Source organism: Staurois parvus, unplaced genomic scaffold, assembly GCF_062004578.1.
Source record: "Staurois parvus isolate SC_StPar_1 unplaced genomic scaffold, SC_StPar_1.0 ptg001667l, whole genome shotgun sequence".
NCBI classification, from domain to species: domain Eukaryota; kingdom Metazoa; phylum Chordata; class Amphibia; order Anura; family Ranidae; genus Staurois; species Staurois parvus.
Window position 1 is genome coordinate 326,549 of NW_028319463.1, and position 18,620 is coordinate 345,168.

At 51.4% G+C, this 18,620-nt stretch overlaps 1 protein-coding gene across 1 annotated transcript in view; it reads right to left on the minus strand.

Annotated features, from left to right (window-relative positions):
* LOC149434822 (serine/threonine-protein kinase Nek11-like) overlaps positions 1 to 18,620 on the minus strand; it is a 202,083-nt gene that overhangs the window by 138,980 nt on the left and 44,483 nt on the right. Inside the window, exon 6 of the mRNA XM_089663332.1 lies at positions 11,081 to 11,230. Within this exon, the coding sequence (XP_089519458.1) occupies positions 11,081 to 11,230 (150 nt within the window). The remainder of the gene's footprint in view (positions 1 to 11,080; positions 11,231 to 18,620) is intronic.

Sequence of the window (18,620 nt, forward strand, 5' to 3'; positions counted from 1 at the left end):
TGGGGTACAATTCCTCCCCATGACACCAATGATGGGCACAATTCCTCCCCATGACACCAGTGATGGGGCACAATTCCTTCCAATGACCCCAACAATGGGGCACAATTCCTCTCAATAACACCAATGATGGGGCACAATTCCTCCCACTGACACCAATGATGGGGCACAATTCCTCCCCATGACACCAACGATGAGGCACAATTCCTCCCCATGACACCAGTGATTGGGCACAATTCCTCCCACTGACACCAAAGATGGGACACTGTTTTTTCCCAATGACATTGGGACCATTTCTACTCCCAATGGTTACAGTCCGGGCCCCCTATAATTTGAGGGACAGTAAAGTGGCCCTTTGTTTAGAAAGTTTGGAGACCCCTGCTCTAGAAGACAAGGGGAAGTAATCAGAGCAGCAGTCTGCGAGACACGGCGCAGCCCTTAATAATCAACCCCTGCTCCTCTGATTACTATGGAGTCAACTAAATTCACCTAGCAGCAGGGCTGCTGTTATAAACCATGGGGCCCCATACAACCACCTTGACAGGGCCCTGCTCCTCCAAAAACACAGCATTTACTATACTTCAGTTATGAATGAGTACAGTGAGTGATCAGTACCAATCACTTATTGTGTTCTTTTAGGAAAGAAACGGGCTGGTAAATGTGATATATTTACCGGACCCTTCCATCTAGAAGGATCCCCGCTTCCCTTGTGTGCTTGCAGCTGCTGGTAGACAGGAGAGGAGAGAAGTCGGCAGCACTGCGGGGGTAGGGGAACACAGGGGTCCTGGGCAGCAGGGAGGAAACGTACGGTGCACAGGGAGGGTGATGGGTGCAGTGGGGGGGGTCATTACTGGAACTGATCCCCTGTATGCAGGGGCAAACTGAGAACTCATGGGGCCCCCGGGCAATAGGGGATCATGGGGCCCCTGTTTCCAAGCCCACACTCAAACCACACCCAGAAAAGCCTATGAAAGGTACTAGGGGCATCTCATGGGGCCCCCTACTGACCCTGGGCCCTCGGGCAGTGCCCGAGTGTCAGAATGGTCAGTCCGCCACTGCCTGTATGGCTCTCTCTGCGGCAGCTGAAAGCCAGCGGGAGGGAGAAGAGAAGAAGCCAGTTTTCAGCTGCTGCAGAGAGAACGATACAGGGGATCGGTTCCAGTAATTGCCCCCCACACTGTGTCGATCACCCTCCCTGGCCACTTCTGATTCATCCAGCTGCCTGGGCCCCCCTGCTGTCCTGGGCCCCATACAGGAGGACAGGTGGTACCCTCTCATCCACAGCCCTGCCTAGCAGCCGACTCTATACTAGGAGAGGGCTACAAAGGTTTGCACTGCTATCCTCAGATGAGACGGGGGTTACGGCGCTGTAAATCTGCTTCCATATAAACCCGACTCTGTATTTCTATTATCCAATAATCAGATGTTTTAGCCCCTGCGTGGGAGTGAGGAAAACTCTCCAACGGTACGCCGTTGTCTCTTCTGCTGGTCGATCCAAACCTAAAATACTGAAATACTGAAAACAGAAGGATTCTGGATCTTCCAAAGACCTTAGATCTTGTTGCAGCGTTCTCCGTGATCTCCCCCCACACGTATGTAGATAATAGCAGAGAGTGTGACCGGTATAACAGGCCAGATAACACGCAGCCCGCTATCTCCTGCTTGCACTCCGCCACATTAAAGGGTGCAGAACATTGTGTCAATGCGATGGATTTAAAGGGAGGTGTCACATCGCCTTCAAAAGTGGCACAACGCAAAAACTGGGCCAGGCGCTGCTCTGATCATCTGTTTTCTCTTGAGCACCACTGAGATGGGAACAAAAAAAAAAACATCACCCACATAAAAGGGAACAAAAAAAAAAGATGTGACAATTAGAACAAGTGAAGGAGCGATCCTCAGGCTGCTGATTACGGCGGCAGGAAATTCCAGACAGCGTAGATCGGCTATAAATACTGCATGGCAACGCAGCTTGGATCATCGGATCGGCGATGGCTATGACAAAGGAAGAGTGACCAGTGGAAGGGATTGCTCTGAGTCCTAGACTTCCCAAATATGCTTTACTGAAGTGGGGCTTATCCACATAAAACTCCAAGTACCCACTGGTGTTAAAGGGTCAGTCCACCCAGAAGTACTGCGTTAAAGATGGTGTCCTATGCCTTGAGTCAGCCTTTGGCTTCTTACATGTCTTGGATGCTCCAACAGTGAGACCTCCCTGCCATAACTCCTTGGTGCCAGCCGTACGCATGTATGGGTAGGGGGTGGAATCAACGGGCAGTGCTCAGAGTTGGGTAGGGGGTGGAACCAAGGGACAGTGCTCAGAGGTGGGTAGGGGGTGGAACCAAGGGACAGTGCTCAGAGGTTGGTAGAGGGTGAAGCCAAGGGACAGTGCTCAGAGGTGGGTAGGGGAGGAACCAAGGGACAGTGCTCAGAGGTGGGTATGGGGTGGAACCAAGGGACAGTGCTCAGAGGTGGGAAGGGGGTAGAACCAAGGGACGGTGCTCAGAGGTTGGTAGAGGGTGGAACCAAGGAATAGTGCCCAGAGGTAGGTAGCGGGTGGAACCAATGGACAATTTGAGAAGTGGGTAGGATGTGGAACCAAGGGATAGTGCCCAGAGGTAGGTAGCGGGTGGAACCAATGGACAATTTCAGATGTGGGTAGGGTGTGGAACCAAGGGACAGTGATCGGAGGTGGGTAGGGGGTGGAACCAAGAGACCGTAATCAGAGGTGGGTAGGGGGTGAAACCAAGGGACAGTGATCAGAGGTGGGTAGGGGGTGGAACCAAGAGACAGTGCTCAGAGGTGGGAAGGGGGTGAAACCAATCGACAGTGCTCAGAGGTGGGTAGGGGATGGAACCAATAGACAGTGCTCAGAGGTGGGTAGGGGGTGAAACCAAGGGACAGTGCTCAGTGGTGGGTGGGGGGTAGAACCAAGAAACGGTGCTCAGAGGTGGAACCAATGGACAGTGCTCAGAGGTGGGTAGGGGATGGAACCAAGTGACAGTGCTCAGAGGTGGGTAGGGGATAGAACCAAGTGACAGTGCTCAGCGGTGGGTAGGTTGTGGAACCACGGGACAATTTCAGAGGTGGGTAGGGGGTGGAACCAAGGGATGGTGCTCAGAGGTGGGTAAGGGGCAGAGACAAGGAGTGACTCAGAAAGGAGGACAACCTGCACCTATTCTCTTAAAAAAAAAGTCCTTGGTAAAACTATAAAGAAATGAGTTTCTGAGCGCACTGTCTGCCTGAATATCCATTTTTATCATTTTTCATTTTTAACCGAGCTGTCAGATGCACTGAGTGATCTTTCTGATTTTGGCACAGCTGCGGCGTTGCTGGATAATTGTTGAATTCTTTCACTTGATTCCTGTAGTTCTTCATTTTTGTGCCTCATGGCTCAGCGGTTCCTTGCGTTCTGCTCCGTAATGCCTCGGACCGCATTAAAAGTCTCTCTCTGCTGCTTACGGTAGACAGGCTCCTCAAAAGTTGCTGAGATGAAGTGACTTTGTGAAGCATTGTACTGCACCGCCGTCTGTCACTTCAAAGTTCCTCACCCACCTCTCACATCACCTGCAGCCTATTACATTTCCTAGCTTTTCCAAGTGCTTGGCTGCGACCTACTTTTCCCGGGTCTGTCAGGCTGGAGACGGTGTCCCTTCAGCCCAGTGCTTAAATTAGCAATGCGGCGAGTCCTCCCCCTCGTTTTAGAATGCTCTGCATGTTGGCGGGATGACTAGTCAGCCTGCATTGGGTGCTTTGGGCTCGGTAATGAGGCTGCCGCTGTCCGTATCTCCTTCCGTCAGCGGCGATGCCTGCTGCTTCGCTCCTGGGATGTTTTTGGAAAATTGCAAGGCTCTGGGGAAGCTCTCATGGGCTCGCCATACACACATCTCTAAGAGGATGCGAGAAGGTCCCTAAGGCAACGCTCCGGGCGATCCGGTTCTGCACTCAGTGTCTCAGGCCCAGGAATAGGCTGCCGCGTTCAGCAAGAGAGAGTCAAGCTGCCCCATCCCGCAAGTACGCAGGTTCAGCATACAAAAATTTCCTTTACTCCACGGCAAATTGTGTATTCAGGAGAATCCTGTACTAGGAGGAACATGGAGTCTGCCATTGCTGATCTCTTCTACAATTCTAGTCTCTTAACTTTCATTTGCTTCTGAGTCAATGCTGGGAACAAGCATGCAGGTCAAGAATTGTGACTTCAAGGACTCCTGTGAGAAAGTCTTTCGTGGCAGACTTCCTTTAAAAAAGTGATTTTTGCCTGAAAATCAACCATTACCTACTTCTCCACCCAAAACTAAAAAAGAAAAGTCTGAAAGTAGATACATTATATTACCAAAAGTATTGGACCACCTGCCTTTCCACGCACATGACCTTTAATGGCCCCCCAGTCTTAGTCCGTAGGGTTCAATATTGAGTTGGCCCTGCCCTTTCCACACACATGACCTGTAATGGCCTCCCAGTCTTAGTCCGTAGGGTTCAATATTGAGTTGGCCCCGCCCTTTCCACACACATGACCTTTAATGGCCCCCCAGTCTTAGTCCGTAGGGTTCAATATTGAGTTGGCCCCGCCCTTTGCAGCTATAACAGCTTCAACTCTTCTGGGAAGGCCGTCCACAAGGTTTAGGAGGGTGTCTATGGGAAGGTTGGACCATTCTTCCAGAAGCACATTTGTCAGGTCAGGCACTGATGTTGGGGGAGGAGGCCTGGCTCGCAGTCTCCGCTCTAATTCATCCCAAAGGTGTTCTATGGGGTTGAGGTCAGGACTCTGTGCAGGACAGTCAAGTTCCTCCACCCCAAACTGGCTGCTCCATGTCTTTATGGACCTTGCTTTGTGCACTGGTGGGCAGTCATGTTGGAACAGGAAGGGGCCATCCCCAAACTCTTCCCACAAAGTTGGGAGCATGAAATTGTCCAAAATGTTGCCTTAAGAGTTCCCTTCACTGGAACTAGGTGGCCAAGCCCAACTACTGAAAAACACCCCCACACCATAATCCCCCCTCCATCAAACTTTACACTTGGCACAATGCAGTCAGGCAAGTACCGTTCTCCTGGCCACCGCCAAACCCAGACATGTCCATCGGATTGCAAGACAGAGAAGCGTGATTGGTCACTCCAGAGAACACGTCTCCTCTGCTCTAGAGTTCAGTGGCGGCGTGCTTTACGCCACGGCATCCGACACTTTGCATTGCACTTGGTGATGGAAGGCTTGGATGCAGCTGCTCGGCCATGGAAACCCATTCCATGAAGCTCTCTACGCACTGTTGTTGGGCTCATCTGAAGGCCACACCAAGTTTGGAGGTCTTTAGCTATTGACTCTGCAGACAGTTGGCGACTTCTGCGCACTGTGCACTTCAGCATGCGCTGACCCCGCCCTGTCATGTGACGTGGCCTACCACTTGGTGGCTGAGTTGCTGTTGTTCCCAGTTGCTTCCACTTTGTTATAATCCCACTAACAGTTCAGCGTGGAATATTTAGTAGCCAGGAAATGTCACGGATGGACTTATTGCCCAGGTGGCCACCTATCACGGGACCACGCTTGGAGTCACTGAGCTCCTGAGAGCGACCCATTCTTTCACCAATGTTTGTAGAAGCAGACTTCATGCCTAGGGGCTTGATTGTATCCACCTGTGTCCAGGGGCGGACTGACAACTCATGGGGCCCCCGGGCAATAGGGGATCATGGGGCCCCTGTGTCCTTGCCCAAACTCAAAAAAGCCTATGAAAAAGGTATCAGGGGCATCTCATGGGACCCCCTAATGACCCCGGGCCCGAGTTTCCAAATGGTCAGTCCGCCCCTGCCTGTGTCCATGCAGGGGATTGGAACACCTGAATCACATGATATGGAGGGGATTGGAACACCTGAATCACATGATTTGGAGGGGATTGGAACACCTGAATCACATGATTTGGAGGGCGGGGACAATACTTTAGGCAATATAGTGTATATCTGTAGGATCTTTAATGTGGACCTTTCCATGATTTTTTTTTTTTTTTTTTAAAAGTACCTTTTCAGTGGGTCTGAATTTCCCACCTTGGTAAGTATGACATCCCCCAACAGTCCAAAGCCTTCCCAAGAACCTGATGTCACACATCCCAGGAGGCTTGAGTCAATCTCCACCTCAATTCACGCCGTACAATCTCAGCTGCACGTTACCAGGCGGCCGACTGAAAGATCTTAATACACTCAATCTCCTTCACTCAAAGAAGAACCAAGAAGCGACTGTCTCCAGATCCACAACGAATATCCTGTAGAGCTGGAAGACCCCTTTTGCATTTGATGTGACTTACACATTTCGAGGAGTTTCCCACCATTATCTTCAATATAACGATGGTCTCCAGGACACATATAGAGGATGAATCTCCCCAGCAGGACACAGACAACACTGTAAACCTGCTTGAACCAACTGCTAACGGATGCTGTGTAAACTTACCCCACTTTAGTAACGCCCGACCATAGGCTGATTAATGAGTCCACGTGTTCTACGCCACTTTTATATACATTTTATAGAACTGCATTAGGTTATCAGTTTTCTGTTGACATCTAGAGGTAGTTTCTGGCTACTACAACTTGTTTACTAGGTGATTTTGGGATCTTCCTCTGTCTCTCCCTTATATTTAGTGCTAGTTAGTTTAGTTCTACCTACACTTTCTCCCCCTTCTTTCATGTTCCATCAGTTGGTGTTAGGCTCCGTTCACACTAGCTTTGTCAGCAGGCGTCAGACAGGTGTTTGGGAAGCGTTTTTAACGCTTCTCAAATGTCTATGAAAATTCTGCACATGGCAGCACACAGAGCTGTTCACACTGAAGCGTTAGCGTCGTGGCAAAACTGACGCCTCGTGTCCAGTCAGGAGGAGTTGAAGCCTCCCATTCAAGTCTATGGTGCCGCTCTGCAAATGCCTGGCAGGCGTTTGCGGTGCAGTTGTGACACGGTTGCGGAGCGTTAATACCATTTAACTTCATTATAGGCATTTGTGGTGCGGTTTTAATGCTTGGAAAACGCCTATCAAGTGCCTCAAAACCGCACATAGGGCGTTTGGGGAGCGTTTGGGGAGCGTTTGGGGAGCGTTAAAAAAGCTTCCCAAACGCCTCTCTAATGCCTGTCAAACGCTATAGGGAAGAGTTAGAAATAAAGTCAAGTGTGAACGAGCCCTCAGTTCTCCACAGAGACAGAGCTCAGGAAAGTCGTTGTCTTCACAAGACTGGAAAAGCATCGCCTGTAATTTTGTTGGATTCAACTTCTGTGTCCTAATAAAGAGTAAAGCTGCCTGTGAACACTGCCAAGTCATCAGGTGAGCATACCGTCCAGACAGACTAGGTCTAAGGGGGTATGTTGATGGATAAAGCGGCATTTGAAAGAGAATCCTATGTGTTCTTTTCCCAAGCCTTGATAAAGGTACAGCCCCTGAAACGTGTTGGCTTTGAAAATGATCTGTCACTGGAATACACTTCTGTCTGGACTTGAATATTATGCTGCGGCGCCTCAATTATGTATTCACTTTGCAGTAAAAAACTGACAGGGGCTCTAGGGAACAATCCAATTTTTACAGCCTCATATTGATTACTCATTGCCCATGCAGCTAAATTGAAGACGCCGAACGGTTCTTTATTTTTAATTCTTTGTATTTATAACATGATTGAAGGATGTTCACCGTGTCCGTGTCCGTGTCCGTGTCCGTGTCCATGTCCGTGTCCGTGTCTACCTTTTCCACGATCCATGAGAACAAATAAATATAATATTGCATTCACAGATGTGGTGATAAATGACTCCGCATAGAATGAATTACAAACCATCTTCAGGCAGATTTTACACTAACTTTTGTTGACTAACTGCCATTTTGCTTTCTTAAGTATTTTTGGGTTTATAATCCACACTTAACCAGAAGTGAGACGGAGATAATATCAGGTCATTTCATTATATTAGATCAGGGTGGCATTTTTTCTACTTTACAGTGAGGAACAGAAGTATTTGAACCCCCTGCGATTCTGCACGTTCTCCCACTTCTCCATCATGGAGGGTCTGACATTCACATTGGAGGGGATTCCCACTCTGAGGACAGAATTCAGGAGATCACATTGCAGGGGATTCCCACTCTGAGGACAGAATTCAGGAGATCACATTGCAGGGGATTCCCACTCTGAGGACAGAATTCAGGAGATCACATTGTATGATTTGTAAAGAATGTATTTGTCTCGCACGGCTGAACAGAAGTATTTGAACCCCTGAGAAACAGCAAGAATTCTGGCTCTCAAAGACCTGTTACTGCGCCTTTATAAAGCCCCCCTCTACTCCACTCATTCATCTCACTTAGTAGCACCTGTCTGAGCTCTATAAAGACACCTGTCCACCCCACAGTCAGTCAGACGCCAACTACTACCATGGGCAAGACCAAAGAGCTGTCAAAAGACACCAGAGACAAAACTGTGGACCTCCAAAAGGCTGGAAAGGGCTACGGGGCAATTGCCAAGCAGCTTGGTGAAAATAGATCAACTCTTGGAGCAATTGTTAGAAAATGGAAGAGGCTAAAGACGACGGTCAGTCTCCCTCGGACTGGGGCTCCATGCAAGATGTTCCCTCGTGGGGTATCACTGATGAGAAGAAAGGTGAGGAATCAGCCCAGAACTACAAGGGAGGAGCTGCTCAATGACATGAAGAGAGCTGGGACCACAGTTTCACAGGTCACTGTCGGTAGAACACTACGCCGTCATGGTTTCCAATCATGCATTGCATGGAAGGTTCCCCTGCTCCAGTCATCACATGTCCAGGCCCGTCTGAAGGTTCCCCTGCTCCAGTCATCACATGTCCAGGCCCGTCTGAAGGTTCCCCTGCTCCAGTCATCACATGTCCAGGCCCGTCTGAAGGTTCCCCTGCTCCAGTCATCACATGTCCAGGCCCGTCTGAAGGTTCCCCTGCTCCAGTCATCACATGTCCAGGCCCGTCTGAAGGTTCCCCGGCTCAAGTCATCACATGTCCAGGCCCGTCTGAAGGTTCCCCGGCTCAAGTCATCACATGTCCAGGCCCGTCTGAAGGTTCCCAATGACCATCTGGATGACCCAGAGGAGGCATGGGAGAAAGTCATGTGGTCAGAGGAGACTAAAGGAGAACTTTATGGTCTAAATTTCACTCGTCGTGTTTGGAGGAAAAAGAAGGATGAGTTGCATCCCAAGAACACCATCCCTACTGTGAAGCATGGGGGTGGTAACATCATGCTTTGGGGGTGCTTTTCTGCGAAGGGGACAGGACGACTGCACTGTATTAAGGAGAAGATGAATGGGGCCATTTATTGTGAGATTTTCAGCAACAACCTCCTTCCCTCAGTCAGAGCATTGAAGACGGGTCGTGGCTGGGTCTTCCAACATGACAACAACCCGAAGCACACAGCCAGGAGAACCAAGGAGTGGCCCCGTAAGAAGCATATCAAGGTTCTGGAGTGGCCTAGCCAGTCTCCACACCTAAATCCAATAGAACATCTTTGGAGGGAGCTGAAACTCCGTGTTGCTCAGCGACAGCCCCGAAACCTGACAGATCTAGAGGAGATCGGTGTGGAGGAGTCGGCCAAAATCCCTGTTGCAGTGCAAACCTGGCCAAGGACTACAGGAACCGTCTGACCTCTGTAATTGCAGACAAAGGCTTCTGTACCAAATATTAACACGGATCTTCTCAGGGGTTCAAATACTTCTGTTCAGCCGAGCGAGACAAATACATTCTTTACAAATCATACAATGTGATCTCCTGAATTCTGTCCTCAGAGTGGGAATCCCCTGCAATGTGAATGTCAGACCCTCCATGATGGAGAAGTGGGGGAACATGCAGAGTCGCAGGGGGTTCAAATACTTCTGTTCCTCACTGTATATATGCAACAATCCAAAGGCCTGGACAGCTGCACTCCAGAAACTTCCATCTTTATTGGAAATGTAAAAGCACCAAATTACAGAAAATGTAAAAGCACCAAATTACAGCAACATGACACTGTGGGGACTAAGCTGACGTGTTTCGCGCTATGTCAGCGCTTACTCATGACTCATGTCACGAGTAAGTTCTGACATAGCATGAAACATGGCAACTTGTTCCTAGTTCCCCGCAATGTCATATTGCTGTACTTAACATGTGCAAATTCCTGTTATCTGTGCAAATTCCTCTCTCTGTAGACTACAGCACCCCCCTCCCCCCATGTTATGGAGAAAAGGAGCAAGGATGAGTTTTGGAGTCCTCAATCACATCCTGTCCTAAAGTGACACCCAGGGGCGGACTGACAACTCATGGGGCCCCCGGGCAATAGGGGATCATGGGGCCCCTGTGTCCTTGGCCAAACTCAAAAAAGCCTATGAAAAAGGTACCAGGGGCATCTCATGGGGCCCTCTACTGACCCCGGGCCCTCGGGCAGTGCCTGAGTTTCCAAATGGTCAGTTCCGCCCTGGTGACACCCCTGCTCTTCCATAGATACATTGAGTGAGTGTTGTCACCCTAGGACAGGAAGTATGTTACCGGCAGGATTGCCATGTAAAGATGAGAGAGAAAAAGGCTGAAAGAGAACTTTTGCAGCCACCGCATTCAAGGACTGGTAAGCTGCAATATGTTACATTTTTGTTCTTCAGTATAGATGCACTTTAAGTAAACATTTAGATTGTAAGCTCCATGAGCCAGGCCCTCCTATTCAGGGGCAGACTGACCATTTGGAAACTTGGGCACTGCTCGAGGGCCCGGGGTCAGTAGGGGGCCCCATGAGATGCCCCTGGTACCTTTTTCATAGGCTTTTTTGAGTTTGGGCAAGGACACAGGGGCCCCTTGATCCCCTATTGCCCGGGGGCCCCATGAGTTGTCAGTCTGCCCCTGCTCCTATTCCTTCTGTATTGTAACTGTTCTGCCCCTACATACTGTAAAGTGCTGCACAAACTGTTGCTGCTGTGTAAATCCTGTATAATAATAATAGGCACAAATCTTTCCATTTGCCACTGCTGATTACTCAGCATTACTAACTTGATTGGTAAAAGCAAATGGCTTTCTGTACTGCCCCACTTTACATGTTAAAGATTCAGTTTCTCTCCACTAGTCACAAAATGATCTTCCATAATATAACCTCTTGTCTCACCTTTGTAGAATATCATTGAGCTCTGCAGAATATATGGAGGGAAGGTTGGGACACGGATCATTGACAATCCTCGATACCAGTTTGATCCATCTGGGACAGTCAAAGACACGTCTGAAAGTACACAGCTCATAGAGGATGCAACCCAGAGACCTGAGAACAAACAGACACACAACAGTGATCACCCGGCAGGCATTTCCAAGGTTATATAATGTTTCTTTTTACTCATTTATTATGTCCATTAATACGGTTTCTAAGCAACTAGAAATTTGCGAATGTCACATCTATCATATGCAGAGGGCTAATAGGAGCAGCTCTTTTCTGGAGACTCAAGTAACAGTCGAATATCAGTGAGATCAGATTATACAGGTTGCAGAGTCAGCAGATTGCACAGCTAAAGTCCAACCATTGACCGGCAGGGAGGAGCATGCACATCTAAAGGGATGCCAGGAATACGTTCTTTCATATACATATGCATGATGACTGGGGAGAGGGGGAAGATATTCTATGAATTCATTGCACTCAATTAAAAGTGCTGTCGCCCTCTTACATGTCTATGAATCACAGAAGTGGTTGACAGGTATATATATATATATATATATATATTCTATTTTTTCATATTTATTGTGTCCATTAATAAGGTTTCTAAGCCGGTAACAATGACATTTCATATTTGCAAATGTCATAGCTATCATATGCAGAGGACTAATAGGAGCAGCCCTTTCTGGAGACTCAGATAACAGTTGACTATCAGGGAGATCAGATTACACAGGTTGCAGACTCAGCAGATCGCACAGCTAAAGTCCAACCATTGACCAGCAGGGAGGAGCATGCACATCTAAAGGGATGCCAGGAATAGGTTCTTTCACATAATGCTCTTTAAATAAGATCTGAGGCAGGGTGTGGTCACTTTTACAAGAGCTTGGCAGCCCCTCCCACCAAACTCAGAGCAAAGCCCGGCAGACAGACCCAGTGAAGACCTCGCCAGGCTCAGAAAAGGTATTTCTTGAAAACTAAAATATTTGATGTAAACATTTTAATTGCATGATGACTGGGGAGAGGGAGGAACAAGGGAAGATATTCTAGGAATACATTGCACTCAATGAAAAGTGGTGTCACCCCCTTACATGTCTATGAATCACAGAAGTGGTTGGCAGGTGTATGTGTGTGTATTTAGATTGTAAGCTCCGCGAGCCGGGCCCTCCTATTCCTTCTGTACTGAAATGTATTGTAATTGTACCGCCCCCCTTATATTGTACAGCGCTGTGCACACTGTTGGCACCATAAATCCTGTATAATAATAATAATATATATTTTTTTCTATTTATTGTGTCCATTAATAAGGTTTCTAAGCCGGTAACTCGGACATTTCATATTTCGAATGTCATATCTATCCAATGCAGAGGACTAACAGGAGCAGCTCGTTACTGGAGACTCAGATAACAGCTGAATACCAGGGAGATCAGATTATACAGATTGCAGAGTCAGCAGATGGCACCCAGTGGCCAGCAGGGAGGAGCATGCCCATCTAAAGGAGGGAGGAGGAGACCGGACTACCTGGTTCCATTACATGCAGGCCGCCAACATGCATGTCTAAGGAGGGGCACGGATTCCCCTTGTATCAAATGTTTCCTTATCAATACATTTTATACCCAAATAACGTAAAAATTATATAAAATATCAATTAGAATAAAATCGATGAAATGTGATGCAGGAGAAGGGAGGAGGGAGGAGGGAGGAGGGAGGCGGGAGGAGGGGGAGGGGAGGAGGGAGGAGGAAGGAGGGAGGAGGGGAGGAGGGAGGAGGGAGGAGGAAGGAGGGAGGCAACGGGAGGAGGGAGGAGGAAGGAGGGAGGAGGGGAGGAGGGAGGAGGGAGGAGGGAGGCGGGAGGAGGGAGGAGGGGAGGAGGAAGGAGGGAGGAGGGAGGAGGAAGGAGGGAGGAGGGGAGGAGGGAGGCGGGAGGAGGGGAGGAGGAAGGAGGGAGGCAACGGGAGGGAGGGAGGAGGAAGGAGGGAGGAGGGAGGAGGGAGGGAGGCGGGAGGAGGGGAGGAGGAAGGAGGGAGGCGGGAGGAGGGGAGGAGGGAGGAGGGAGGAGGAAGGAGGGAGGAGGGAGGCAATGGGAGATAAAGAGGAGGAGAACGAACTCCTCCCTGAAAAAAGAAGATGATCGGGACTTTATAGGTGCCAATAATAATGAGAGAAATAAAAAAAAAATTACATTTATTTCAATCGTTTAACAACTTCCAGTCCGGACACTTTCCCCCCCTTCCAGTCCGGACACCCCCCCTTCCAGTCCGGACACTTTCCCCCCCTTCCAGTCCGGACACTTTCCCCTCCTTCCAGTCCGGACACTTTCCCCCCCTTCCAGTCCAGACACTTTCCCCCCCTTCCAGTCCGGACACCCCCCCCTTCCAGTCCGGACACCCCCCCTTCCAGTCCGGACACTTTCCCCCCTTCCAGTCCGGACACCCCCCCCTTCCAGTCCGGACACCCCCCTCCTTCCAGTCCGGACACTTTCCCCCCCTTCCAGTCCGGACACTTCCCCCCCCTTCCAGTCCGGACACTTCCCCCCCCCCTTCCAGTCCGGACACTTTCCCCCCCTTCCAGTCCGGACACTTCCCCCCCCTTCCAGTCCAGACACTTCCCCCCCTTTCAGTCTGGACACCTTCCCCCCCCTTTCCAGTCCGGACACTTTCCCCCCTTCCATTTTGGACACTCCCCCCCTTCCAGTCCGGACACTTCCCCCCCCCCCCCTTCCAGTCCGGACACTTTCCCCCCTTCCAGTCCGGACCCTTTCCCCCCTTCCAGTCCGGACCCTTCCCCCCTTCCAGTACGGACCCTTCCCCCCCTTCCAGTACGGACACTTTCCCCCCCTTCCAGTCCGGACACTTTCCCCCCTTCCAGTCCGGACACTTTCCCCCCTTCCAGTACGGACACTTTCCCCCCCTTCCAGTCCATACACCCCCCCCTTTCCAGTCCGGACACTTTCCCCCCCTTCCAGTCCGGACACCCCCCCCTTCCAGTCCGGACACCCCCCCTCCTTCCAGTCCGGACACTTTCACCCCCTTCCAGTCCGGACACTTTCACCCCCATCCAGTCCGGACACTTTCCCCCCTTCCAGTACGGACACTTTCCCCCCTTCCAGTCCGGTCACTTTCCCCCCCCCCTTCCAGTCCGGACACTTTCCCCCCCTTCCAGTCCGGACACTTTCCCCCCCTTCCAGTTCGGACACTTCCCCCCCCTTCCAGTCCGGACACCTTCCCCCCCCTTTCCAGTCCGGACACTTTCCCCCCCTTCCATTTTGGACACTCCCCCCCCTTCCAGTCCGGACACTTCCCCCCCCCTTCCAGTCCGGACACTTTCCCCCCCTTCTAGTCCGGACACTTTCCCCTCCCTTCCAGTCCGGACCCTTTCCCCCCTTCCAGTCCGGACCCTTCCCCCCCTTCCAGTCTGGACACTTTCCCCCCCTTCCATTTTGACACTCCCCCCCCCTTCCAGTCCGGACACTTCCCCCCCCCCCCACCTTCCTGTCCGGACACTTTCCCCCCTTCCAGTCCGAACTCTGATGGGGACACTAATGTAAGGGCACTCTGATGGGGAGACTGGATGTAAAGGGGCACTCTGATGGGGACACTGGATGTCAGGGGGGCTCTGATGGGGTCCCTTTATGTAAGGGCACTCTGATGGTGGCACTTGATGTAAGGGGCACTCTGATGGGGTCACTTGATGTAAGGGGCACTCTGATGGGGACACTCTGATGGGGTCACTTGATGTAAGGGGCACTCTGATGGGCAAACTGATGTAAGGGGACTCTTATGGGGTCCCTTTATGTAAGGGGCACTCTGATGAGGGTACTCCAATGGTGACACTTGATGTAAGGGGCACTCTGATGGTGACACTTGATGTAAGGAGGCTCTCTGATGGGGACACTTGATGTAAAGAAGGACTCTGCTGAGGACTCCTGATATATAGAGGGCACTCTGATAGGACATCTGGTGTAAGGGGGCACAGGGGTGGTTTAATCCCCCTAATCTAATGATCTATACCATAGTAATGTTTCCCAGGTCATGACACTGTGACAGACTGTCAGTGACTCCCACACACAGTGCTGACAATATGCCTCCTGACTTTTTTTTCTACACCCCCAAATCAGATAGGCTAGATCCGCCTCCAAGCGTCAACATGTTTCGAGAGCACCACCCCCTTTGTCAAGCCGCAGGCGACCTGATAAAGTGGGTGGTGCTCTCAAAACAAGTTGCTGTCTATTTCTGTCTACAGCTGCGCCACGAGAGCTGCCATGCGCACCGCCGCCCTCTTCCTCCTTGGCGGGTTCAGGGCGTGGCTTTGTGGCAATTCTCATGATCTTCCCTGGCCATGCCGACACGCATGTCTCTCTGCACAGTGAGCTGCACGCGGTGTTTTATCATGTAAGTGATACGTTGTTTGTTTAATAAACTTCTTCCATTTTTCCTACTCCCAGCACCTTGCTATTCTGTTTCCTTTACAGAAGTTCCCAGGCAGCCTGCAGTGTCGGAGACGTAAATGGATCACTTAGTAGCGGTTACTATAAATGTGACAGTATATATACTGCTCCACCAAGCGGTCCTGCTCCACCAAGCCGGTCCTGCTCCACCAAGCCGGTCCTTCTCCGACAAGCCGGTCCTGCTCCACCAAGCCGGTCCTTCTCCGACAAGCCGGTCCTGCTCCACCAAGCCGGTCCTGCTCCACCAAGCCGGTCCTGCTCCACCAAGCCGGTCCTTCTCCGACAAGCCGGTCCTGCTCCACCAAGCCGGTCCTGCTCCACAAAGCCGGTCCTGCTCCACCAAGCCGGTCCTTCTCCAACAAGCCGGTCCTGCTCCACCAAGCCGGTCCTGCTCCGACAAGCCGGTCCTGCTCCGACAAGCCGGTCCTGCTCCACCAAGCCGGTCCTGCTCCACCAAGCCGGTCCTTCTCCGACAAGCCGGTCCTGCTCCACCAAGCCGGTCCTGCTCCACAAAGCCGGTCCTGCTCCACCATGCCGGTCCTGCTCCGACAAGCGGTCCTGCTCCGCCAAGCCGGTCCTGCTCCACCAAGCCGGTCCTTCTCCGACAAGCCGGTCCTGCTCCACCAAGCCGGTCCTGCTCCACCAAGCCGGTCCTTCTCCGACAAGCCGGTCCTGCTCCGACAAGCCGGTCCTGCTCCACCAAGCCGGTCCTGCTCCACCAAGCCGGTCCTTCTCCGACAAGCCGGTCCTGCTCCGACAAGCCGGTCCTGCTCCGACAAGCCGGTCCTGCTCCACCAAGCCAGTCCTGCTCTACCAAGCCGGTCCTGCTCCACCAAGCCGGTCCTGCTCCACCAAGCGGTCCTTCTCCGACAAGCCGGTCCTGCTCCACCAAACCGGTCCTGCTCCACCAAGCCGGTCCTGCTCCGACAAGCCGGTCCTGCTCCGACAAGCCGGTCCTGCTCCGACAAGCCGGTCCTGCTCCGACAAGCCGGTCCTGCTCCACCAAGCCGGTCCTGCTCCGACAAGCTGGTCCTGCTCCTCCAAGCCGGTCCTGCTCCGACAAGCCGGTCCTGCTCCACCAAGCCGGTCCTGCTCCGACAAGCCGGTCCTGCTCCACCAAGCCGGTCCTGCTCCGACAAGCCGGTCCTGCTCCGACAAGCCGGTCCTGCTCCGACAAGCTGCTGATCTAACTATGGTGACTGAGCGTCTGATACACTTTGGAGCTGCAGGTAGAGGAACCGAGACGGCGGCATAGATCACAGCGGAGGTAGCACAAGGCTTTTTATAGCAGAACACCATGAAATGTCTCATTTAAAGGGGGAATACATAAAAGTAAGACAAGGTTTAAATATGTATATACCTGACAACCACTTCTGTAAATCATAGACGGTAGGAGGGTGACACCACTTCCTCTGTTAAGAGTTGCAGCTGAAGTTCAATGTATGCATAGAATATCTTCCCTTGTTTCCCCCCTTCTCCCCAATCAACATGCAATTAAAATACCTTTTTTTTTATCTCCCAGTGAGTTCATCACTGGGTCTGTCTGCTGGTCCTTGCTCTGAGTTTGATGGGAGGGGCTGCCAAGCTCTTGTAAAAGTGACAACACCCTAACACAGACCTTAAAGAGCATTACATGAAAGAACCTATTTCTGGCATCCCTTTAGATTTACATGCTCCTCCCTGCTGGCCACTGGGTACATGTCAGGAAAGGCCTGCCCATAATGCAGGCGAAGATCCGCGGTGCACAAATATGCGCATGAGCAGAACTATAATGAACAGGGCAGATGTTTGGGTGTTTGGGCACAGGTGCACACGATCACGCACGCGCATGCGCACTCATGCATTCAGGTGCGCGCCTGTCACTAATACTGGCGCCAAAAGGGACTATTTAAACTGGCTGAAGTAATGTCTCATTGCCGTTTGGTCTTATCCCTGCTTGTGTTCCTGATTCCTGTGCTGGACTCCTGATACCGAACCAGCTCACTTCTGACCTCCATTTGTCTGCTACCTGCCCTGACCTCTGGCTTGCCTTGGATTCCTCTTCTGCCTCCCACTCCTGTCTGATTGATCTTCTGCTGCTGACCTGCCCCGTGACCTGACTACGCTTTCTCCTGCCGTCTATGAATGATCTGCCCGATTGCTACTGAACCCGGCTCGTCTGACCCTGCATCTTCATACCTACTCTGTGATCCATCCATCCTGCACGGCTGCATCCCGGTCCTGCTTCCTGCCTTCAGCCTGCCCTGCGGCTCACCTGCCTATCGGCTACTACTGGACTGATCACAGGCACTCAAACCCCACCGCGCCCCTGCGACCGCTGCCCCACCATCAGGGGTCCTCGAGCCGGAGTTGTACGGGAGGCCTGCCTCTTCACGTCAGGCTCAATACACAGGCATGTGACAGTACTGCAAACGTTAGCTGGGCAATCTGCTGATCAGGCCACACACTCTGATGTGTTTCACCCCACCCACCAGGGGCTTGGTCACCGAGGTAGCTATCTTGTTGTCCAAGCCTCTGTGGGTGGAGAGAAACTCGTCAGCAGGCGTGGCCAGAACAGCAGCTGAGGCCATCCCTCAACATTGGACTCCTGGGGTCAGTTGAGCAGCATCTATCCCTTCACTTGTATTGGCTGACACTGTAATCGCTCAGACTCATGCTCCCGGTGGGGCAATCTTTTTCCTTCCATCCACAGCTTGGAAAGGCGCCATAAGGTATACTTTTTCACAATCTGCTGATCAGGCCACACCCTCTGATGTGTTTACCCTCACCCACCAGGGGCTTGGTCACCGAGGTAGCTACCTTGTTGACCAAGCCTCTATGGGTGGAGAGAAACGCATCAGGAGGCGTGGCCAGAACAGCAGCTGAGGCCATCCCTCAACATTGGACTCCTGGGGTCGGTTGAGCAGCATCCATCCCTTCACTTGTATTGGCTGACACTGGAATCGCTCTGACTCATGCTCCCGGTGGGGCGATCTTTTTCCTTCCATCCACAGCTTAAAAAGGCGCCATAAGGTATACTTTTTCACAATCTGCTGATCAGTTGCTTGGGCATGCACAACT